The sequence below is a fragment of the Procambarus clarkii genome, chromosome 67, assembly GCF_040958095.1.
Source record: "Procambarus clarkii isolate CNS0578487 chromosome 67, FALCON_Pclarkii_2.0, whole genome shotgun sequence".
Classification (NCBI taxonomy): domain Eukaryota; kingdom Metazoa; phylum Arthropoda; class Malacostraca; order Decapoda; family Cambaridae; genus Procambarus; species Procambarus clarkii.
The window spans coordinates 22,273,704-22,298,610 of record NC_091216.1 but is presented as its reverse complement, the minus strand read 5'-3'; the positions used below and the strand labels follow the sequence as shown (position 1 = coordinate 22,298,610).

The 24,907-nt window shown below is 39.8% G+C and overlaps 1 protein-coding gene across 5 annotated transcripts; it reads left to right on the top strand.

Annotated features, from left to right (window-relative positions):
- The first annotated feature begins 47 nt into the window (after window positions 1–47).
- RabX5 (RAS oncogene family member RabX5) lies at window positions 48–22,915 on the top strand. 5 transcript variants are annotated; one of them, XM_069310433.1, is made up of 9 exons: window positions 165–223; window positions 11,839–11,919; window positions 13,548–13,648; window positions 14,461–14,603; window positions 15,072–15,173; window positions 16,081–16,145; window positions 17,651–17,784; window positions 18,405–18,603; window positions 20,406–22,915. In XM_069310433.1, the coding sequence occupies exons 3-9, from the start codon at window positions 13,553–13,555 to the stop codon at window positions 20,474–20,476; spliced, it is 810 nt and encodes a 269-aa protein (XP_069166534.1). In that variant the 5' UTR covers window positions 165–223; window positions 11,839–11,919; window positions 13,548–13,552; the 3' UTR covers window positions 20,477–22,915. The 5 variants fall into 5 exon arrangements, with proteins under 5 accessions (XP_069166533.1, XP_069166535.1, XP_069166534.1 ...); XM_045757661.2 differs by lacking the exon at window positions 165–223 and adding an exon at window positions 7,860–7,981; XM_069310432.1 differs by lacking the exon at window positions 11,839–11,919 and having other exon boundaries at window positions 48–177.
- The last annotated feature ends 1,992 nt before the right edge of the window (window positions 22,916–24,907 follow it).

The following is a 24,907-nucleotide window of genomic DNA, read 5'->3' as shown; positions in this document are numbered from 1 at the left end:
GACGCGGGGTCGTGGCTTGGCACACGGGCATGAAACAGAAGGTGGGCAGTGAGGTCCATTGTCCGGGTGTTGTGGGGGTGTCCTTCGCCCCCCACACCTCCCCACACACTCCCCACACATACCCACCCACGCACACACACAAGCCATGAATGGCGGTGCAGTGAATGGTAGGTGTAGGTATGGTGGCCGCGGCTCACCACGTCCGCGTCTTCTGAGCTATTTGGTAACATTTTTTGTCAGACATTGATAGTGGGAGATGTGTTGTGTGTGTGTGTGGGAGGGGAGTCTACCGTGGGTGGCCACACTACCCAGCTCACGTGTGTATGTTACTGTGGGACGCGGGAGGTCAGCAGGGCACGAGGCCACCCAGTGGAATGCGAACAATGTTGGCGGAAAGTTGAGGGAGATGGGAGGCCAGTGGCACGGGTTATGGACCTCTTGTACACTCTCCCACCTCCCACTCTCCCACCACCCTCACCTATCATCTCCCATCACCTCCCGCCCTCCCGCTCCCATTATCATTCTCTCCCACATCACCTCCCGCTCTCCCAATACTATCTCCCTCCAACTCCCACTCATTCCCTCCCGTTCCCACTTTCAGCCCCTCCCACACTCCCGTTACGGGTTATTCATGCCCGTGCCACCTTTTGGGAGGATTAATCTTTATCAATCAATCAATCCCCACACTCCCATCACTGTCACTTCCCATTCTCCCAACACCGTCATCTTTTTCCTCACGCTTTTCCATCACCTCCCGCTCTCCCTCTCGTGTATATGGTATCCCACTCGGCCACCACCATCTCCCACTTTCCAGTAGTGGACCTCGTACAAATCCTGTGGGCAGTTCATGGACCTGTAACGTACGATTATATTACGTTATTTGATAGATTAGATACACAGTTTAGTGGTTTTTATATTTATTTAGTAGTCTTGGTTACAGCAGTCGGTTGTTGGCAGTGTCGTAAAAATTAAGACGAAGCCTGGAACAGAGTACTGTAGAGAGCAGAGTGAGTCCAGGGTAGAGAGCTGGGATGCGGGATGAGAGTCGTAGAGCTTGGCGCTCTGAATATGGGCCGAGTTGAGGAGCTCGATGTGGCCAGAGTCTGGCTGCCTGCTCTGTGTCGAGGCTAAATAGTCTCTTGGAGTCGGTAGGAACTGGACACGCTGAATGCTACATTGTTGTTGGAGAGGTTGTAGATGTGAAGTATCTCTCAAACGTCTGTAATGAACCACTCTTGAAAATAGACTGATCATTATTGATTGATGAAGATTAAGCCGCCCAAGAGGTGGCACGGGCATGAATAGCCCGTAAGTGGTGGTTTCTTTTTGGGCGGGAGTGAATGTATACTGTGTGCTGACTGAGATCGCATTTAAATCGTCAGGCTGCTATCGCGGGGGTGGATACTGCTTGGTAGTATTTATGAGGGTGTCCAGCTGCTGGACACCTTTTTTGATCAGCTAAAGTGGCAATGTTGATGGCTTCAGGGTGGTTACTGCAAGATTCAGGAACTCTTAAAACTCTTCTAAGGTCGTTGGTTGCTTTACTATTCCAGGAGATAGTAAAATAGTGGTTTTTCAGTAAAATTGTGGGTTTTCTATGATTGTTTGGCAGAAGATGCATTCCCTCTGTCTGGGTTCTCCAATTTCCCATTTGCATCTGTAACCTAGACGTAGTCTATATAACCGAACTGCTATTTTCCCTGTGGATTCCTTTTGGAATCCTGACCTCAAAAGCTTCATTGAAGGTTGTAACAGAACCCATGAGCACCACACCAGAAACAAATACAGTTTTGATATTCCAAGAGTACGACTTAATCAAACTAGAAATGCTCTACAAATCAAGGGACCCAGAATGTGGAATGACCTTCCCAACCATGTTAAAGACTGTACCTCTCTCAACCAGTTTAAGATAAAAACGAAGCACTACCTAATAAATTCCCTGTAACCTACCTTACCCCTCTATTGTCAACCCATGTCTGTTTTTTTTAAACAACGCTGTTTGTCGACCTAATTGTATTTGTGCTGCTTTTTCAGCCATGTTCCCCCCCTTTTTTATCTTTATTTTTATTTGTTCTCAACACATTTTATTCTTTATACTCAATTAGTATTAAGTTTGTCATTAATGTTTTTCCTGCCTGAAACGTTTTGCGTAATAGTGGCTTTAGGCATTGTATGTACTAGCTCTATCTATATATCGATCAATTTTTGTAAAATCTCTTGTATGTATGTACATTACCTGAATAAAAAAAAAACATCTTGAAAAACATAAATTAATAATTGAGTCGCAACATGGTTTTATAAATGGCCGTTCATGTTTAACAAATTTGTTATCTTTTTATTCTAGCATTGTTGAGGCAGTTGATAGTGGTAAGGATTGCGATGTTGTATACCTTGACTTTAGCAAAGCTTTTGATACAGTGCCACATGAAAGACTGATTAAAAAAATAGAGTCTCATGGTATTGGGGGTGCTATATTAAGCTGGATTAGGGCATGGCTATACCAAAGGAAACAGAGAGTTAGTATAAATGGAATCAAGTCAGAGTGGGAAAATGTTGTAAGTGGAGTGCCTCAAGGCTCTGTCCTGGGACCTCTGTTGTTTATAATATATATAAATGATTTAGATTCAGGTTTGAGTAGCAACATTTGCAAATTTGCCGATGATACGAAAATCGGTAGGGAAATTAATTCGGAGGAGGACTCACTATCACTTCAAGTTGATCTAGATAGGGTTTTGAAATGGTCAAAGGATTGGCAGATGCAGTTTAATGCTGATAAATGTAAAGTTCTGAGGTTAGGTAATGATGATAGAGTTACAAGATACGAGCTAGATGGTGTTGTGATTGCGAAGTCGGATTGCGAAAGGGATCTGGGAGTTATGATTAGTAAGAATTTAAAACAAAAGGATCAATGCATAAATGTTCGTAATAAGGCAAATCGGACACTTGGATTTATTAATCGCAGCGTTAGTAACAAGACACCTGGTGTGGTTCTCAAGCTATATCTTGCTCTAGTTAGGCCCCATTTAGATTATGCAGTTCAGTTTTGGTCGCCATATTATAGAATGGATATAAATTCACTTGAACGTGTCCAGCGTAGGATGACTAAGTTAATTCCCCAAATTAGAAATCTTTCATATGAAGAAAGATTAACAAAGCTTAAGTTGCATTCACTGGAAAGGCGAAGAGTTAGGGGTGACATGATAGAGGTTTACAAGTGGATGAATGGACATAACCGGGGGGATATTAATAGGGTATTAAAAGTATCAACACAGGACAGAACACGAAACAATGGATATAAATTGGATAAGTTTAGATTTAGGAAAGACTTGGGTAAATACTGGTTCAGTAACAGGGTTGTTGATTTGTGGAACCAATTGCCGCGTAACATTGTGGAGGTGGGGTCCCTCGATTGTTTCAAGCACGGGTTGGACAAGTATATGAGTGGGATTGGGTGGTTATAGAATAGGAGCTGCCTCGTATGGGCCAATAGGCCTTCTGCAGTTACCTTTGTTCTTATGTTCTTATGTTCTTATAAACATTTATTATTATTATTATAATGGGATTCCAACATGGGATGGGATCCTGTTTAGGGTTAAGTTAAGCCTTGCCTTTAGCTACTGATCCAAGATACAAAATGGTGATCATTATTTCAACGTTGTCTTTCCTCTTTTTTTCCTAATATTTGAAGTGCAGCTTTTGAGTGTATGATTGTATTTTTAAGTGTTTTGTGCAATCACACATGCGAATGCCTGTTGTATGGCAAGCAGCTCAGTTTGAGTTGATGATACTTGTCATCCACGTCTCCAATATGCCTGTTTACTGTCCGTGCAAAGAGCAGCACCAGCTCACTCTCATTCATGTGTCCACCGATCCGTCTGTGAAGATGTGGGTGACTCGTGCTACTGCAATGCTGCTCATTTGCTTTTTTATGATGCGCCTTAGGATTGTTGAATCATAGGCAGCCTATTTTCATTGGAAGACCTTCTGTTACTATTCTGAAGGTAGGCTCCTCCCACTGTGGGGAACAGTGTAGTTTGGGTGTGGATGATCACCTCCTCTATCAAGAATCATGCTTTTTAATTGTAGTCTGTTTAGGACTTTTCCCGCTCTGGTAGCCCAAGAGTTTGTTATTTTGGCCAAGTCCAACCACCAAGGCCTATCGTACTGGGACTGGATCAGGGGAAACAAATATCTACTGATAATCGTAGCTGTTCTTTGAGGTATTCTTTCTTGAAGAGAGGGCAAACCCGTTTCCATTCAAGCCTGCATAGGGGCTCCCAGGGCAGCTCTCATAGCATTGTTTTGGGCGACTTCAAGCTTTTTCCACTGTTGGTGTGTTAGGCTTGTGAGTGCAGGTACGGCATAATCAATCACTGATCTGACTGCCTGTAGATAGTATGTGCGAGTGACTTGCAGATTGGCTCCTCCAAAGAGGGAGGTTATATTTTTTTTTTTTTTTTTTTTTTTTTTTTTTTTTTTTTGAGATATATACAAGAGTTGTTACATTCTTGTACAGCCACTAGTACGCGTAGCGTTTCGGGCAAGTCCTTAATCCTATGGTCCCTGGAATACGATCCCCTGCCGCGAAGAATCGTTTTTTCATCCAAGTACACATTTTACTGTTGCGTTAAACAGAGGCTACAGTTAAGGAATTGCGCCCAGTAAATCCTCCCCGGCCAGGATACGAACCCATGACATAGCGCTCGCGGAACGCCAGGCGAGTGTCTTACCACTACACCACGGAGACTGCTCACAGGCATATAGCGACCTGAGGATTGCCGTAGGGCCGCAGTTCTCTCTCTTCAGTAAGTGACCTCAACATTAAAATTTATGCGTTTGTCCGGGATTATTCCTAGATACTGATAAAGTGTTCACCCATTCAATTGGTTGACTCCTGTACGTTAAGTTGGTTGTTGGGCTTCACTATTTTTATGGGCATGGATTTTGTCTTGGTGGGATCGAGTTTGATACCAATCTGCTTTGCCTCTTAACTGATGCAGTCTAAGCATTTGGGTGAAAAGCGCACTGCATCCCTTCCTTTTATGATGACAAAGTCGTCCGCTTATTTTAGCAGCCTGCAGTGTTGAGTTTCTGCCTCTTCTTTCCATTAAACAGTTGACGAGGGGACTGAGAATGCTCCCCCTGCGGTGTATCATTTTCAAGTCTTTTGTATTCAGAACTGCCGTGAAGTTTCATTCTTGCTTCTCTGTTTATGAGACAGTTTTTGGTCCAGGAGAGCAGGTTGCCTGTGACCTCTTTGTTGATGAGGCAGCAGAGAATAGCTGGGGCGCTAGCCAGTTCAAAGACTTTCTTGAGGTCCAGGAATATCAGTAGTCCTCGTCTGTCATTCAGATGGGCTAACAGAGTTGTAATACACTGTGCCAACCACTATTCTATAGGCATACATATCCTGGTGCAGTTTAGGCATTTTCCACTCAAGTCTGTTGAGTACCATTCTGTCAGCCGTCTTGACTGCACAGCTTTGGAGAGAGATGGGCCTTGGATACCCTGGATCTTTGGGTTTTGGGATCCGTACTGTCTGCCCTATTCCAAGCTGCAGGAAGATTATTCGATTGATTAATTGATGAAGATTAAACTATCCTAGAGGTGGCATAGGCATGAATAGCCCGTAAGTGGTAGATTGTTTTTGGAATAAATGTGATTTTTTGGTGGTGAAAAGATTATTCGATTGATTGATGAAGATCCAAGAGGTGGCACGGGCCCGTTAAATGATTATTCGATTGATAAAGATAAAGGCACCCAAGAGGTGGCACGGGCATGATTAATAGCCCGTAAAATGATTATTCGCTAACCGATTGTTTATATAATCGGTCCACACCCCACCTCATCGTCCTCCAATAGGTTGGAACGAATGTTAACTAATTAAGGAAGAGGTATGAGTTTTGTCATTAGTAAATTAAGTAGAATTAACGAACTCATTAAGTTAATGAGAGTTTGGAGTGAGTATATTATTGACAAAATACTCGTTACAGACCCCATATCTATTCCATGGGCGGTAGCGGCCTCATATCCATTCCATGGACGGTATCGACCTCATATCCATTCCATGGACGGTATCGACCTCATATCCATTCCATGGACGGTATCGACCTCATATCCATTCCATGGACGGTATCGACCTCATATCCATTCCATGGGCGATAGCAACCTCATACCCATTCCATGGGCGGTAGCAACCTCATATCCATTTCATGGGCGGTAGCAACCTCATATCCATTCCATGGGCGGTAGCAACCTCATACCCATTCCATGGGCGGTAGCAACCTCATACCTCATTGAGGCCTGGTCGACGACCGGGCCGCGGGGACGCTAAGCCCCGGAAGCACCTCAAGGTAACCTCAAGGTAGGTAAGGTACCCATTCCATGGGCGGTAGCAACCTCATACCCATTCCATGCGCGGTAGCAACCTCATATCCATTCCATGGGCGGTAGCAACCTCATATCCATTCCATGGGCGGTAGCAACCTCATATCCATTCCATGGGCGGTAGCAACCTCATATCCATTCCATGGGCGGTAGCAACCTCATATCCATTCCATGGGCGGTAGCAACCTCATACCCATTCCATGGACAGTAGCAACCTCATATCCATTCCATGGACAGTAGCAACCTCATATCCATTCCATGGGCGGTAGCAACCTCATACCCATTCCATGGACAGTAGCAACCTCATACCCATTCCATGGACAGTAGCAACCTCATACCCATTCCATTGAAATTGAAATAAGTTTATTGAGGTAAAATACACACAAAGGGATGAGGTAGCTCAAGCTATTCTCACCCCGTTCAGTACAACGTGTTAGTACATACATAGACACACATCACAAACAATAAACCTGTTACCAAACATTCTGAGAGATAAACATGTACATTTCCTCCTTCACAAGTGGTATGGTATCAGACGTACACAAATACTTTTATGACCTAGTTATACGGATAATTCAACAAAATATTACAGTCTTGGTGCAAAATTCTTATATCTCTCAAGAATATCATCAACCTTTCCTTTGTGACACATCCAGGCTATTTGCTCAGGAACAGTCCTTATCTCAGTGTTTCTATATACATTAATCAACGGACAATCAAGAACATAATGGGCAAGGGTGTGAGACCTTAACATACCACATAGTTTACACTTCGTGTCATTATCATGAACGCCTATCCCATATTCCCAGTAATATTTGTACCCAAGCCTGAGCCGCATGTACACAGAGTCACTCCAAGCATTTCTCCTTTTACCATAAGTGAAAAGGGTGTTTTGACTCACATACATGTAGTGTTGCATGGTTAGACTTCTCTCATACATTATCCCTCTCCTCTCCACTCCTGCCTGTGCCTGAATATTTCTGATTTTGCTTCTTATTTGTCTCATTGTGAATTCACATTCAATGCCAATTTGTGGTTTTGATGTGGCACGTTTGGCCAAGTCATCCGCCACCTCGTTGAGCACTATTCCAACATGAGATGGAATCCACATGAATTTCACACTATGACCTTTCAGCTGTATCTCAGCTATTCTTCTCTTACAATCCTCAACTATAGACATGAAGACATTCCATGGGCGGTATAGCAACCTCATACCCATTCCATGGACAGTAGCAATCTAATGCCCAAAGTTTAAAGAGCACTGAACTCCCGAAATATATTAAGCCGAGTCAGAGGGGAAAGGGAGACCATAAGGAGCAAGAGCGGCTGGGAGGGCCAAGGAGAATAGGGAAGCTGGGAGATCGAGGAAAGTTATGGGGCTGGGGGAGCAAGAGATGCGTGGGAGCCATTGAGAAGGGAGGGAGATGGTGTGGAAGGGGACCCATGAAGGGGGAGAGGAAGGGGGGGGGGGCTGATGGGGAGGAATCAGGTGGCTGGGTGCTGCTCCCCCCACCCAACCACCAGGTGTAAACAAGCCGCTGTCCTAGCTGCCTCGCCCCTCCTCACTCCAATGGCCCTGTAAACTGTTCCCTGTGTGAGTGTTGTCTCTTGTCGATTCTCTGTCCATTGTTCGAGCCATAACGTGCACCTTATGTCTAGTTACTGTATGGGGTTTGTGTTGGCTTAACATGTAAGTGACTCATGCCGGGTGACGGAGCAACGCACGCAGGTGTCTGGTCCACCATCATGTTCACTGTGAATCATAGTGGACCGTGTTCACTGTCAGCCACAGTGGACCATGTTCACTGTCAGCCACAGTGGACCATGTTCACTGTCATCCACAGTGGACCATGTTCACTGTCAGCCACAGTGGACCATGTTCACTGTCAGCCACAGTGGACCATGTTCACTGTCAGCCACGGTGGACCGTGTTCACTGTCAGCCACAGTAATTACCTAAGTGTAATTACCTAAGTGTAGTTACAGGATGAGAGCTACGCTCGTGGTGTCCCGTCTTCCCAGCACTCTTTGTCATATAACGCTTTGAAACTACTGACGGTCTTGGCCTCCACCACCTTCTCACTTAACTTGTTCCAACCGTCTACCACTCTATTTGCGAAGGTGAATTTTCTTATATTTCTTCGGCATCTGTGTTTAGCTAGTTTAAATCTATGGCCTCTTGTTCTTGAAGTTCCAGGTCTCAGGAAGTCTTCCCTGTCGATTTTATCAATTCCTGTTACTATTTTGTACGTAGTGATCATATCACCTCTTTTTCTTCTGTCTTCTAGTTTTGGCATATTTAATGCTTCTAACCTCTCCTCGTAGCTCTTGCCCTTCAGTTCTGGGAGCCACTTAGTAGCATGTCTTTGCACCTTTTCCAGTTTGTTGATGTGCTTCTTAAGATATGGGCACCACACAACAGCTGCATATTCTAGCTTTGGCCTAACAAAAGTCATGAACAACTTCTTTAGTATATCGCCATCCATGTATTTAAATGCAATTCTGAAGTTAGAAAGCATTGCATAGGCTCCTTGCACAATATTCTTAATGTGGTCCTCAGGTGATAGTTTTCTATCTAGAACCACTCCTAGATCTCTTTCTTTATCAGAATTCTTTAAAGATTTCTCACATAATATATAGGTTGTGTGGGGTCTATGTTCTCCTATTCCACATTCCATAACATGACATTTATTAACATTAAATTCCATTTGCCAAGTGGTGCTCCATATACTTATTTTGTCCAGGTCTTCTTGAAGGGCATGACAATCATCTAAATTTCTTATCCTTCCTATTATCTTAGCATCATCAGCAAACATGTTCATATAATTCTGTATACCAACTGGTAGATCATTTATGTACACAATAAACATCACTGGTGCAAGAACTGAACCCTGTGGTACTCCACTTGTGACATTTCTCCATTCCGATACATTGCCTCTGATTACTGCCCTCATTTTTCTATCAGTCAGAAAATTTTTCATCCATGATAGAAGCTTACCTGTCACCCCTCCAATATTTTCCAGTTTCCAGAACAACCTCTTATGTGGAACTCTGTCGAAAGCCTTTTTTAGGTCCAGATAGATGCAGTCAACCCAGCCATCTCTTTCCTGTAATATCTCTGTGGCCCGATCATAGAAACTGAGTAAATTCGATACACAGGATCTTCCTGATCGAAAACCATACTGTCTGTCTGATATTATATCATTTCTCTCCAGGTGTTCTACCCATTTAGTTTTGATTAGCTTTTCCAATACTTTCACTATTACACTTGTCAATGATACAGGTCTATAATTGAGGGGGTCTTCCCTGCTGCCACTTTTGTAGATTGGAACTATGTTAGCCTGTTTCCACACGTCTGCTACGATTCCTGTACACAGGGATGCCTGAAAGATCAGGTGAAGTGGAATGCTGAGCTCAGATGCACATTCTCTCAGAACCCATGGTGAAACGCCATCTGGGCCAGCTGCTTTGTTCCTCCCGAGCTCCTTTAGCATATTTTCCACTTCATCTCTAGACACCTCTATCCGCTCTATGTTGTTCTCTGGAATTCTTATTGTGTCTGGTTCTCTGAAGATTTCATTTTGTACAAACACACTTTGGAACTTTTCATTTAATGTTTCACACATTTCCTTTTCATTTTCCGTGAATCTGTTTCCCATTTCCAACCTCTGGATATTATCCTTTACCTGCAATTTATTGTTTATGAATTTGTAGAATAGGCCCGGTTCTGTTTTACATTTATCTGCTATCCCTTTTTCAAAATTTCTTTCTGCCTCTCTCCTTACTGCTGTATAATTGTTTCTCGCATCTTTGTATCGCTGGTATGTTTGGGGGATGGACCGTGTTCACTGTCAGCCACAGTGGACCGTGTTCACTGTCAGCCACGGTGGACCGTGTTCACTGTCAGCCACAGTGGACCGTGTTCACTGTCAGCCACAGTGGACCGTGTTCACTGTCAGCCACAGTGGACCGTGTTCACTGTCAGCCACAGTGGACCGTGTTCACTGTCAGCCACGGTGGACCGTGTTCACTGTCAGCCACAGTGGACCGTGTTCACTGTCAGCCACAATGGACCATGTTCACTGTCAGCCACAGTGGACCGTGTTCACTGTCAGCCACAGTGGACCGTGTTCACTGTCAGCCACAATGGACCATGTTTACTGTCAGCCACAGTGGACCGTGTTCACTGTCAGCCACAGTGGACCGTGTTCACTGTCACCCACAGTGGACCATGTTCACTGTGGACCTTGGTAGACCATGTTCAATCTGAACCATGACAGACTGTGGTCACTGTGAACAATGACGGGCCGTGTTCACTATGAATCATGACAGGCCGTGTTCACTGTGAACCATTATGAACCGTGTTCACTGTCACGAACATGATGGACCATGTTCACTGTGAACCATGATGGACCATGTTCACTGTGAACCATGATGGACCATGTTCACTTTGAACCATGATGGACCATGTTCACTGTGAACCATGATGGACCATGTTCACTGTGAATCATGATGGACCATGTTCACTGTGAACCATGGTGGACCATGTTCACTGTGAACCATGGTGGACCATGTTCACTGAACCATGGTGGACCATGTTCACTGTGAACCATGGTGGACCATGTTCACTGTGAACCATGGTGGACCATGTTCACTGTGAACCATGGTGGACCATGTTCACTGTGAACCATGGTGGACCATGTTCACTGTGAACCATGGTGGACCATGTTCACTGTGAACCATGGTGGACCATGGTCTGACCATAGTGGACCCTGTTCACTCACTGTTGACCATAGTGGACCCTGTTCACTCACTGTTGACCATAGTGGACCCTGTTCACTCACTGTTGACCATAGAGGACCATGTTCACTTACTATGAATTATGGTGTACAATGGTCACAGGATGCTACTGGTAACACAGTCGCCCCTTTGCCTCACGAGCGATTTGTCTAGGTTTGAGTCCTGGGCAGGGAGTCCTGATGCCCTGAATCCTGGTCTGGGCATCGGTCCTTAATTCTTCGCCTCTTTTTGCCCAGCAGTAATTGGGTACCTAGTTGTTAACTGAGTGGCGGGTCGTGTTCCCGGTAAAAACTAGCGGGTAAACCATGAGCTATGGGAGGGAAAGCTCTTAGCCTTTTTAACAGGAATCAGAAATCATCTGTTCCTTTACTCATCTGTGTAACAACAACAAATGTGCTGTTGAGTCTACTGAAAACTAGCTACTGTTGCTGCTACTTTAGTTTATGTATTTTATACTGTACCTGTACTGCATTTTTTAACTTTGCTATTGTTATTTATTTGGCTGATTTCAATATACAGTACAGTATAATATACAGTTCTGTATAATGCTTGTTTGTTAATTAACTACTAATAACATCTATACAATGTTTAGATTAACTTGAAACTATGGTGCAATAAGGTTTATATTAACCAAAAAAAGTTGTTATTCCAGTTCCGTGTGCTGTTTGTCTTTGTGGTGGTTGTGTTATTGCTGACAGTTCTTCAGCTGTGCCTGTGTGTGTGGCTGATCCATGTGAGTAGTTTAGAAACCTTGACTAAGGTACATAGCACAAATGCCTTCTACAACACTGTTCACATCACTGCTATTTCAGTACAGCCGTTCACTTTCCATTATCGCTGCTTGCACATTTTGACTACGTGTACATTTTGACTGCTTGCACATTTTGATTGCTTGCACATTTTGACTGCTTGCACATTTTGACTGCCTACATTTGTTGACTGCCTGCATATGTTGACTGCTGAGTCTGTTCCTACCCCCAACAAACTCCATAGATGTTATTGATGTAATTCTCTCACTTAAAACTAAATCAGGTAGCTTTTCTAAGATTTCAACTCTAATTTATAAAAAATGCCTCAATGTGTTATAGCTCCAGCCATTTTACTGCAATAAATAACTTGAACTCCGAGCCTTCCTTGATAATTATAAAAAGACTCGAGTAATCCCTGTCCATAAAGGTGGTGATTTCACAGAAGTCAACAATTTTAGAGCAACATCAGTCTTGCCCATCTTCTCCAAAATATTTGAAAAACTAACGTACAAACAGCTTTACTCCAATCTAGCTCAACATAACACAGTATACAGTACAGTACTGTACTTAGTTTTTGCTAATATTGCTTCACATCTCAAACAGCATCAGTAATTTCATGCTTGGATTAATACATGCAGATCTTTACAAAAATAAGTCCTTCATAGCTATTTGTTGACCTGCAGAAGGCTTTTGACACAGTTAACCACAATAACCTTAAATTGCACCGCTCTGGAATCAGGACAATCATGGGGAATCACTTCACACACTTTCAAGTGTACTCTATATCTGTAGAACTGAACTGCAATACTACTACTGACCTTAGATGCTTGTTAGAGGGCTGTAACTGAAACCATGGGCACCACACAAACAAATATATATTTGATATTCTTAGAGTGCAACTGAACCAAAGCAGAAATGCAATGCAAATCAAGGATCCCAAATTGTGGAATGACCTTCCAAATGTGATTAAAAGCTGTACTTCTCCCAAGCAGTTTAAAGAAGAAAGTAAGAAATATCTAATTAACATTATGTAATAAATTTCACTTACATTTGATGGATGGTAGGGCAATGGCTTCGATTCTTGCAGGTCTTCATTCAATCCCCAACTGACCAAGTGGTTGGGCACCATTTCTTTCCTTTGTCCTATTCTAAATCCTTGTCATCATATACCTTCCAAGTGCCATATAGTCATAATGGCTTAGCCCTTTCTTTTGATAATTACCTTACCTGTCTCATCTAAAATAAGTCAATTTTATGTTTTGCTGTTACATTACAGTATTTGTAAATACTGTATTAAACACAGTACCACAGTACTGTAAATCTGTACTACAGTATTACTAAAATTACAGATTCTGTAATAAATTAATCTATGCCTTTCATCATTATATATCACTATATATACATAGTAATACAATATTTCTCAATCCATACTTTTTCCACAATTATCTTTGCATACTATATTCAAATTAGAACATATTTAGACTGGATGATATAACCATGTTATAACAAATATACATAAAAATTAGTACAGCATTATACCATATAGATATATGGCTAAATGATTTACATTTTTTCTATTTGCTTGGTGCTATTACTTCTTGCTGGCTTCCAGGACTGATGCAACTGAGTCGGTCTGCTGTATACACCATGTTGCAGACGCATGCAGAGAAAGACCGCATCATCTCCTCCCTCCCACCACCCTTCATCCGACTGGTATGGTTGTCCCGCACGTGTTGTCATACATATGTAACGTGTATGACATGTTGCGATTCTGTACAGTCCCTGTAAATTATTACAAATTTATCAAAGATGTTAGGTTTAATTATGAATCTCAGTACTCCTTCTCCTATAAATGTAGTTGCAATTTTAAATTCAATTGATAAGTAGCTGTGGTACTGTGCTGTAACTGGATAGGGATGGTAGATTTTTGGTCAGGCTTGATTGTACATGTCACCAGTCTATTGGCACACCTGATACTTATCTTAAGCAACTGGTGAGCGTGTTCTTCATGTGAAGTCAGTCATATTTATGGTGGCTCAAATCTCGAGAAAATATGCTTGATCCTTTGATGCTACTGAATACTAAAAGGGCGTCCGACAGCTGAGTGGACAGCACTTCGGATTCGTAGTCCCCGGTGGAGGCAGAGACAAATGGGCAAAATGTTTCTTTCACCCTGATGCCCCTGTTACCTAGCAGTAAATAGGTACCTGGGAGTTAGACAGCTGCTATGCGCTGCTTCCTGGGGGTGTGTAACAAATAGAAGGCCTGGTTGAGGACCAGGCCGCGGGGACGCTAAGCCCCGAAATCATCTTAAGATAACCTCAAGATGGTTTATATTACTGCCTTTTACACAGGCTTATCAGGCTTATTTGAGTAGTAAATTTAGCTGTAGGATATTTGTGTAAGAAACTAAATGTTTCTTACATTTAGTTTCTTTGTGAACTTAATATTAAATATTAACTTTATGTGAACATAAGATTAAATCAGTTTATGATTTTCTATGTTGACTGATGGATATATTCCAGGCGTCTCCTCACACAAGCGACGACTTTAACGAGGCTGTTAAAAATGCAGCAAACAGCAACCGTACACTACAGGCTGGACTCAAAATATCCAAAATGATTGTACTCGGAGACATGGCAACAGGAAAAACTTGCTTGGTAAATAGGTAAATAGCTCTTTTTACATTATTAATGGCCAGGTCCTGTGGAAACACAAGGGAAAATATACTATTATTTTCAGAGTATTTAACCCTTTTTTTGTATTAGTCTGGTAATAATCACTGCTAAGTATTCACCTAGTTGTGTTTGTGGGGGTTGAGTTTTGCTCTTTTGGCCCGCCTCTCAACTGAGTGTACCACTGTTGAGGGTCACTGCTGAGAGTGCCACACATGAGGTCACTGAGTGCATAATAAAGAAAGAAATTGAAAAAACTAGACAAAAAAAGGGGACATAAATCTTGCTTAACCTTGTACTTCCCTTGAAAAGCCACATTCAAATCTATTTTCCTCATTCCGTCATTTATTTGAGCTTTGCTTCTTTCCTTCAACAGCAGTCAAATGTATTATCAAATTCACTAACAGTTCTAAATACTGTAGTTTCCTATTTATATATTTATTTTTAATTTATTGTTACAGATTGTGTCATCAGGTTTTTGATGCCAATTACAAAGCAACAATTGGAGTCGACTTTGAAGTTGAACGATTTGATGTTCTTGGTATTCCCTTTAATCTACAAATGTAAGTAAAACATATTTTTCATGTAAAGTGTTTGTAAAGACAGTATATCATAGTACAGTACAGACAGTACATCATAGTACAGTACAGTACACTTCATCATAGTACAGTACAGACAGTACACCAAAGTACAGTATAGACAGTATATCATAATACAGTACAAATAGTACATCATAGTATGGTACATCAAAGTACAGTACAGACAGTACATCATAGTACAGTATAGACAGTATATCATAGTACAGTATAGACAGTATATCATAGTATAGTACAAATAGTACATCATAGTACAGTACAGACAGTATATCATAGTACAGTACAGACAGTATATCATAGTACAGTACAGACAGTACATCATAGTACAGTACAGACAGTACATCATAGTACAGTACAGACAGTATATCATAGTACAGTACAGACAGTATATCATAGTACAGTACAGACAGTACATCATAGTACAGTACAGACAGTACATCATAGTACAGTACAGACAGTATATCATAATACAGTACAGAAGTACATCATAGTACAGTATCAAAAAGGCTCAAAGATTACATTTCTACCAACTGTAGTTTAGTGATAGGTAGATCTCAGCTATTAGTGTGTGGGCTGAAATATTTACGTACCAAAAAATCTCTTGTCAGGATTTGAAGCAATTTATTCTATATTTGAAATAATATACTGTAGATGATTAGATTTTTGCATCTTGGCAGTAAATGTATTATGGTACTATTGTATTATTAATACAAATATAATTGTATTATTAATACAATGATACTAATTTTGTTTTTTAATGAAGGCTTGTTTACATGTCTTCTCATTCAGCTAATAATGAATGAAAAGATTGATACTTGTGTGCGTATATACTTTGAGATGCTGTAATAAATGTATTAATTTTATCTTTTAACAGTTGGGACACAGCTGGCCAGGAACGGTTTAAATGTATAGCAGCGTCGTATTATCGTGGTGCTAACAGTAAGCTTTCTTGACACACTGTACTCGCATATTTAACACTAGTGTGCATCAGTATATAGCATTACCAACATGCACATAAACTCAGGCTGTTCAGTGTTCTCTTGTGCCTGCTGAAACCCCTGTCAAGATGCCCCACACCTGTAAGTATGGGCAGCTAGGCTAGGATGCCCCACACCCAGCAGTGTGGGTAGGCAGCCTGGATGCTCCACACCCATATGTGTGGGTAGCCTGGCTGGATGCCATAGACACAAGTGTGGGCTGCCAGGCTGGATGCCCTCACACCCAGCAGTGTGGGTAGGCAGGCTAAGAAAATTATTACTGTTCTTTGGGTATTCAGAAAGTGTCGCTTATCAGATCATTTTCTAGTTTTAGACAAGTTGTAGGGTGATGTGGGCAAGAAGTAAAGTGGAAGAAAGTGAGAACACTGTTAGGAACAGTGTTTAGGACCAGTATGTAGCAGCAGTGTTAGGAACAGGGGTAGGAACAGTGTTAAATAGCAGTGTTAGAAATAGTGTGTAACCCTTGTACAGTACTGCACCAGCCGACATATTAAGGGTTATGCTGGTGCACCAAGCGATATGTGATGATGTGAGTACTGTATATCATTAAAATCAAAACTCCCATGCATACAAGGGGACACACATTTGCTTCCCCAGGCCTCCAGTAACCATCCCCTATCCTGAAAAAAACATGCCGAGTCCTTCACTTTTCTTCCATGGGTTTAGTAACGTGGCGTAGGGTACTAAGACCTAGGTAATGTTCCTATGGCTTTAGAAACGTGTAAGGCAGCCATACTATAAGCCACTGAAATTTTAATAACACAAGTAGTTGATTACCATTATATATTTCAGGCAAAATGCGTGCTATGTCCAGTTATAAAATTTAGGCTTATATATAGGGTTATATACTGTGTATGTATGTGTGTATATATATATATAATATATGAATAAATACATGGTGTGCATATATTTATACACGCATATCTGTATTTGTGTATATTTTCAAAGTTATACATAATGAACACCATCTTCGACACATAGATGCAACTTGTTAGAGAAAAAAATTAAAAAATAAAGTGAGAAACATTGAAAATAAATTGACAAAGTTATTCCCATGTGGCAACTCTCCTCCTTTTTACCAAAAAATGCAACTTCTGGACTCCAGGTCACTACAGCTATACAACAAGAGGTAGAGACTTTTTACTTGGAATTTTGTGCTTCCTGGTACTAATTAACAATACCAAAAGAAAAAAATACTGTTTTTGGAACAATTTATTTTTAGTGCAGCACAGGAATGTCATTTTAAAAGGTGCGCAGTGCAGGGGTTAAAGGCAGTGTTAGGAACATTTGGAACTGTTAGAAAAAGTGTTAAGGCCTCAGACCCCTTTACTTTGTTTACAGCTCTGTGTAAGGTAACACCTTTAACAAAAAAAATATCTAATTATAAATTTGAAATGAAGTTAATTAATGTGAAGTGAAATTAATGTATTCATGTTTTGTGTACAGCTGTGATGGTTGTGTTTGATGTGACAAACATTGTTACTCTGGCTCACACAGCCCAGTGGTTGGAGGAAGCACGCCAAGCTAACCTCAACTCGGATCCTCTAGTTTTCCTCGTGGGAACTAAACGTGATTTGATGGTATGCATTGAGTATAATCTCATCATTTAACATGCAGTGTTAAAAGCTTCTAGAGTTAAGAGTAGGTCAGGTTCCTGGGTGTTTAATTGAAATAGGACTCTGCTTGAGAATATAGATACTGTATTTGTCAATCATATCTAATACCTCACTATTAGATATGCACTGCTATAATATTAAATAAGGGCTATTGTCTTAACATTTTAATTTACTGACAGTGTCAAAGATTATGCCAGTACAGTGACTTTCATATTTATCTTCAACTTGTAGAAGAATGAAACGTAATTTGTTAATTTTCTAACCAGCACCTAGGTTCCATTGAGCATATTATATGTGGTTGCATATCCATTGAGCTGTAGCCATGGGGTCCATATTTTTCGTTCATATCACTAGGTTGGGATTTGTTAATGATTGTGGTTGCTTATCTCTGATACTTTGTACTTGTATTTCTCAAGCTAATTAGTGGATGAAGGATGGAAATACGCTTTAGTAACACACAATGTAAAACTAGAAAACCCTAGAGAAGGTTGTGCTTGAGTAACCTTACTGGATAGGAACTGCCAGTTTATTGATCTAGCATAATCAAGCAGTGTAATGACTGTATGCATGCTAAATATTTACAGAGCGAAGGAGCATACAACCAGATTGAGGCTCAAGCACGACGTGTTGCACAAGGCCTTGGAGCCGAGTACTGGGCTGTGTCGTCCAAAACTGGAGATAACGTGGAAGCTCTCTTTTTGCGTGTGGCAGCACTCACCTTCAATCGTGCCGTGCTTCAGGAAGTCCAGGGAGGTGACGGCCACAAGCACGCAGGAACTGTCAGTATGTATTAAGATGTTCATCATAATCATCATCTTCATAATCATTATCTTCACTGTCATCATCACTACCATCATTATCATCATCACCATTATCATCATCAACAACAAAAACAATGATGACATACCACATTTTTCACTTTTATGAAGTGTGGAGGCCTCAGCCCAAAGAAATAGGAGAGAAACATAAGAAAAGATGGATGTCCCCCAGCAAATAGTGGCTTTAGGGCTTTAGGTATTGTATGTACTAGCTCAATCTTTAAATCCAACATTATGTTTATAACTCATCTTCAATGTATGTATCTTTACCTGAATAAAATATCTAAATCTAGCAATTCATCCACAGTAGGAGAGAGACAAGAAAAGATTGGACATCACCAGCAAATCTAGCAAATCATCCACAGTAGATTTCCACTGGTTCATAAAGACTAAATACAGTACAGTATATACAGTAGTGTTTCCCATGAGTTGTAATATAAATATGTCAGGCATTTCACCCATTTCACAAACTTTTGTAAACAAATGATGCTACTTACCACAACAATTAACAAGTATTGCTACTTGTGTGATCAACACATTCAGTTCCCTTCTCACTCACCATGTGTGTGTGTCCATCATCTTGGCATTTCTCTTCTATTTGTAGATTCCCTTGAATATACTTTCTTCATTGCTCCATCATCCATTCGTTTAAAATTACCAAACCATCTTGGTACACATCTCGATCACAAATTTATCACCTATAGCACCACATATTTCTGTGCCACTTTAACTCTTGTCTTTTCTAACAGCACAAATATGCCCTAGGCACAGATAAGACTGTGAGCAAGATGTCCAGAATGCACTAAGTGCAGAGCCGGACCTCAATTTATTCAGCATTTCACCAGTGTAGCTTTTCAAGGAATATTTGAATGGATACACAGGGAATTTTACATAGTGCCAGCCAGCAGAGTGCTAGTGGAATAGGACACAGTAGGTTTTACATAGTGCTAGCCAGCAGAGTGCTAGTGGAATAGGACACAGTAGGTTTTACATAGTGCTAGCCAGCAGAGTGCTAGTGGAATAGGACACAGTAGGTTTTACATAGTGCCAGCCAGCAGAGTGCTAGTGGAATAGGACACAGTAGGTTTTACATAGTGCCAGCCAGCCAGCAGAGCGCTAGTGGAATAGGACACAGTAGGTTTTACATAGTGCCAGCCAGCAGAGTGCTAGTGGAACAGAGCAACACATGGAACAAACAGTACCTGTTGTTAAACATCCCCAAAGCTAAAAACAGTTGAGCAAGTAAGTTGGCTAATATAGTGATGTCTCATTCATTGGATTTATTGGCTCAGGGCTCCAGTTTTTGCCATCTGATGACAGGCAGGGTATTTACCCCACATCAGGGATAGTGCCTTGTTTACGTTGGGTGCATAATTTCCTTCAAGCAATCGCTTGGTTTGTTACACCTATACATTCTGGTGTAAAGGGAGTCCCAACTCCCTTCTCCTCGTAGAGTGAGCCATATTCTGGTCCCAGCAACTGGTTGGTCACAGATGGGTCTTGGAGGTCTTGTGTGTTGGGCTAAGAATTTGTGGTATCAAATTCAGGGAGTCAAATTGAGTTGAATTGAGTCAAATTCAGGGAGCTACTGTGGGAAAAGTAGAAGAAAAGAGAAAATCCACCAGAAAAGAGCAATTCATTACATTAAATGCTTGATATTTTACATACTGTAAAGTATTTGTATTGTAAATAGTTGGAGAGGTAATTCTTTTACTATTTTTATATAAATCTTTCTGTTTTGGAGTATTGATTTGTCTAATTCTTCAGAAATAGGTGAGAAATTGGACAACATGTATGAAGCACGGAAGAAGTCCAAGTGTGGTGCCTGTGGAAAATAAGCCACGCGTTACATGTTACAAGAATACCTCAGTATTATTTTAAGGTCGATCTCAAAGAATATTTGACATTCATAATTGATGTATGAGTGTTTTAGCCATATTGTTAATGAATCATTGTCAATATGCTGTAACCTGAGAGATGCAGCTCATAAAGCAGTCATTAGTTATAAAACTCCGAAAGCTGATGTTGAAAGCTACGGCTTCCTTGGTGCTGTCGTTTAAATTGCACAATGAAATAAGCACAACGTTAATTATCTACCCGTCAGACACTACATGACATGCCATAATAAATATCTCGAGTAATTAACTGTAATATGCTTTAGTCTTGTGTAAGGGCTTCAACTCTAGCTGTTGAAGTGAAAGGGTTTCTGATCCGAGTGCTGCATGTCAATCACTCAATGTCATTCTAGTTTTAATACTATAATTACTTTTTAAAGGTGCTTTGTGTGTTTTGCTATGAATATAACATGATTACAGCCTTTGGGCTCATTTGTGCAGCCTCATGTGTATTTTGTGATAAGTGAAAGTAGTGTATAGTAAATTTAACACTGGCCATTTTTATCTTTAATGATTCATGACCAAACCTTTTGATAGTAATTGTAAGCATATCCACATTAATTCAAATATAAATTGTAGCTGTATTTCCATTATTACAAATAAATATATATATATATTTATATATACACATACACGTACATGATATACATCTGGTTTCAACTAGTATTGGATATTGATTTACAAATACCTATTTATGGTGCAGTCACTGATATTGTTGCCTTTTTTGTACAAATATAAACATGTAAAGAAAACCATGGCCCTCTATTCATGCATTTGTGATGCTGACAACTTAAGTGTTGTTTCTTTATTCTGTAAGTATTCATGCCTGATGTAAGGAATCACTGCTCAATAGAAAGTCTCAACACATTGTATTAAAATGAGAAAATTGCACAGTGGCGTGTGGGGAGTAGATTAGACATTAGTTATAGCATGTCATAGGATAGAGAATATAGATTAATAGTATATTTTCTAACACTCTTTCTGATTCACGAAAAAAAGATCTGAATTTTTGTGTTCATTTTATACATAAATACATACATAAGCCTTAACTATACTTCTGTTTGGCCATATTGAGTGATGAAGTTATTACCTGCAGTAATGTGTGTATGTGTGTGGGCTGGTGCCACAACCTTTGATACACTATTCATATCTTCAAACTTAACAAAGTATTTATATTTATATTAGTATTTATATTAGTGCCATAATTCCCTATAATTTATAATTCACTATAAAATATGCCCAAACCCTCCATAGACGTCACGTTGGCAAGTGTTGCATGTAGACATTGCGGCTGCAGACGTCACTTATTCACATGTGAATAATACACTGTACTGATGGTTCTATCATTGATAATATGCATTGAATTACAGCACAACAGTGATAGAACTCTGAGCAATGTATCAGTTAGGATGATATGGAATTATATTTTTAATAATGCTGATATTGTATATTTATAATGAACAGTTAGTGGACATGACTAACAAGATAATCTTATACAGTGGAACCTCGATTAACGAATTTAATCCGTACCGGCACCGAGCTCGTCATGTGAAATGCTCGTCTTTCAAAACGACTTTCAAATAAAAATAATCCGTTCCACCACCGAAAAACATCAATATGATATTCGATTTTGTAAATAATGGAGCAGCCTACCTGACTGTACAGTGAACGAACCTTTATGACATTTTTCCTTTTTTCAAATTTGTTCATTTTTTTTTTTAGCAAAAGGTTCGTTCAGTGTATGTCAGGTAGGCTCATCTATGTTTCTTAAAAAAATATACATAAAAATGAAAAATAAAACAAAAATTGAACAAATTTGAAAAAACGAAAAATGTCATAAAGGTTCATTCAGTGTTTGTCAGGTAGGCTGCTCCATTATAACAATCTTTCTTGGTTTCAAATGTGTTCAATTTGTTTTGTACTTTTCATTTATTTATTAATAATGGAGCAGCCTACCTGGCATACACTGAATGAACCTTTATGACATTTTTCCTTTTTTCAATTATTTTAAAGAAACACTTTCCTGACATACACTGAACGAACCTTTTTGACATTTGTTCTTTTTTCACATTTTTTCATTTTTTTTTTTTTTGTTTATTCTACAAAAAACAAGTCAATGCTTTGACACGTCACAGCAGTCACCCCTTTACATCCCAGCATCATTAGCATCTTTAAAAAAAAAAAAAAAATTATTTGCATCATTGGAGGTGTCTGAGAATGTGCGAGAAGCACCGGGAACGCACCATGTGGTTTTCTTGTTAATCAAATGAGCGCTCGCCAATCGAGATAAATTGTAGGCGATCAGCGCGCCCGTTATTCAAAATACTAGTAAATTGAGGCGCTCGTCACTCGAAGTTCCACTGTATTTGTTTTATTTTAAAATGTTCTGTTATGCATGTGGTTCTGCTTATAAGCCATAATACAGTACAATGAACAGTAATTGAGAAAATATTAATAGGGAAGAAACAGCAAATATTAATGGGAATGTTTAAAAATAAAAAGTTGTCAATACTGTATCAATAAATTTTTGTTGGATTTATAGAACATTTATTTTAAAAATATCTTCTTTTTTTTAATGTATTTATTTGACTACATAATATTGCACATAGACATCATCACATGTTGAAATGAATAGAATATTACTAGAGAATTAGTGATGATGGTGCTGACACGTTAACCAGGTGAGCATGGACTTAGGCGGCAAGTTCGTTCCATCTAGCCACACTATTCTATAGTTTGTGTAGGAGTATTATCAGGTTAGCTGGGGCCTAGATTAGGTTTTTGGTAAGGTAGGATTGTTGGTTTTGGGGGAACAAATTGCCATATAATCTCCTACCAATGAATACACACATAAAAAATGTAACATGCAGTATTGTATATTATGTTACAGTATCCTATTTAAAACAAAATTCTTGTCATTTCAACAATAGTACAGCATTTAACAGTTCATTAATGTGAAAACAAACACCTCACATAAATCTTAGATGTCTTATATTTGCAGGTTAAAGTGGAGGTTAATTGTTGGGTTTTGTCAGCATTGGTATGGTCAGTTTTCCTTTCAAACCTCCTTTTCTATGTACTGTAATTACCAAAGTGTAGTTACGGGATGAGAGCTATGCTCGTGGTGTCCAGACTTCCCGGTACTCTGTCATATAAGGCTTTGAAACCGCTGATAATTTTGGCATCCACCATCACTTCACTTCTGTTTCTCTTCTCATTTAGCTCTTGTTTTTCAATTCTGGAAGTCTATGCCCCTTTTTCCAGGTTATTGATGTACTTTTTGACATATGAGCACCATATAACCACTTCCTATTCTATGTTTGGTTTCTTGAAGGTTGTGAACAGTTTCTTTAATATTTTACCATCCATGTATTTAAAAGTGATTCAAAAGTTGGAAAGTGTAACATAGGCTCTTGCACAATGTTTATTACATGGTCTTCAGGTGACAGTTTTCTGTCCAAAAGCACCCCTAGATCTCTTTCTACAATCAAGAGTTCTTTAAAGCATTTTCACAATTTGTAGGCTGGGCCTATTTTCTCCTTTTCCACATAGTATTTATTCACATTAAATTCTATCAGACACATGTTGCTCCATACACTTTTTTTGTCCAGGTCATCTTGAAGGGCATGGCAATCGTCGTAAGTTTCTTATCCTCCTAAGTAGCTTGACATCATCAGCAAACACGTGGGATTATGTACGTGTGCAATATTGTAATATGTAATTAAACAAATTAAATTATTAAGGTCTATGTCATATAGTTATATAAAAAGAAAGAAAAATATATTATGTACAGAAGTGTGTTTACCAGCAAACACTTCTTAAAACTGACTGATAATTTTCATGTTTTTCCCATAAAATTATGTTGTCTGTTTACTATATTAAACATTGGTATTGTACAGTATATTATTGTTTATATACATAACTATGTGCATCACACCATGTTTTAAAGGATATGCATATTTATGATAACTTTACTTGCCTGTCAGAGCGTTCAATTGCCAGTATTAACCGACACCTTTTCATACATTTTCCTCATAGGTCTAAACAGAGATGTTATTGAGCTTATCACTTAAGATTTAACACAATTGTCATTCTCAATGCTTGTGCTACCAGTACAGCTTATTATTTACATTTGACACTGCTGGTTTAATAATTCACTAGTGCCGTTTCTTACCACAGCTGCAATGTTCACGTACAATATTTGGCTGCAACGGGTCTGTAGAATATATTTGAAAATATTTTTAAAGAGCATAAGTGTCAGGAAGCAACAAGAGAGATTTGTAATATCAAATTTTCAGGCTGTTAATTATATTGCCATTGATTTTAAATGGCCAACTTGGTGTAGAATATATAGCTTACAAAAGAGTATGGTAC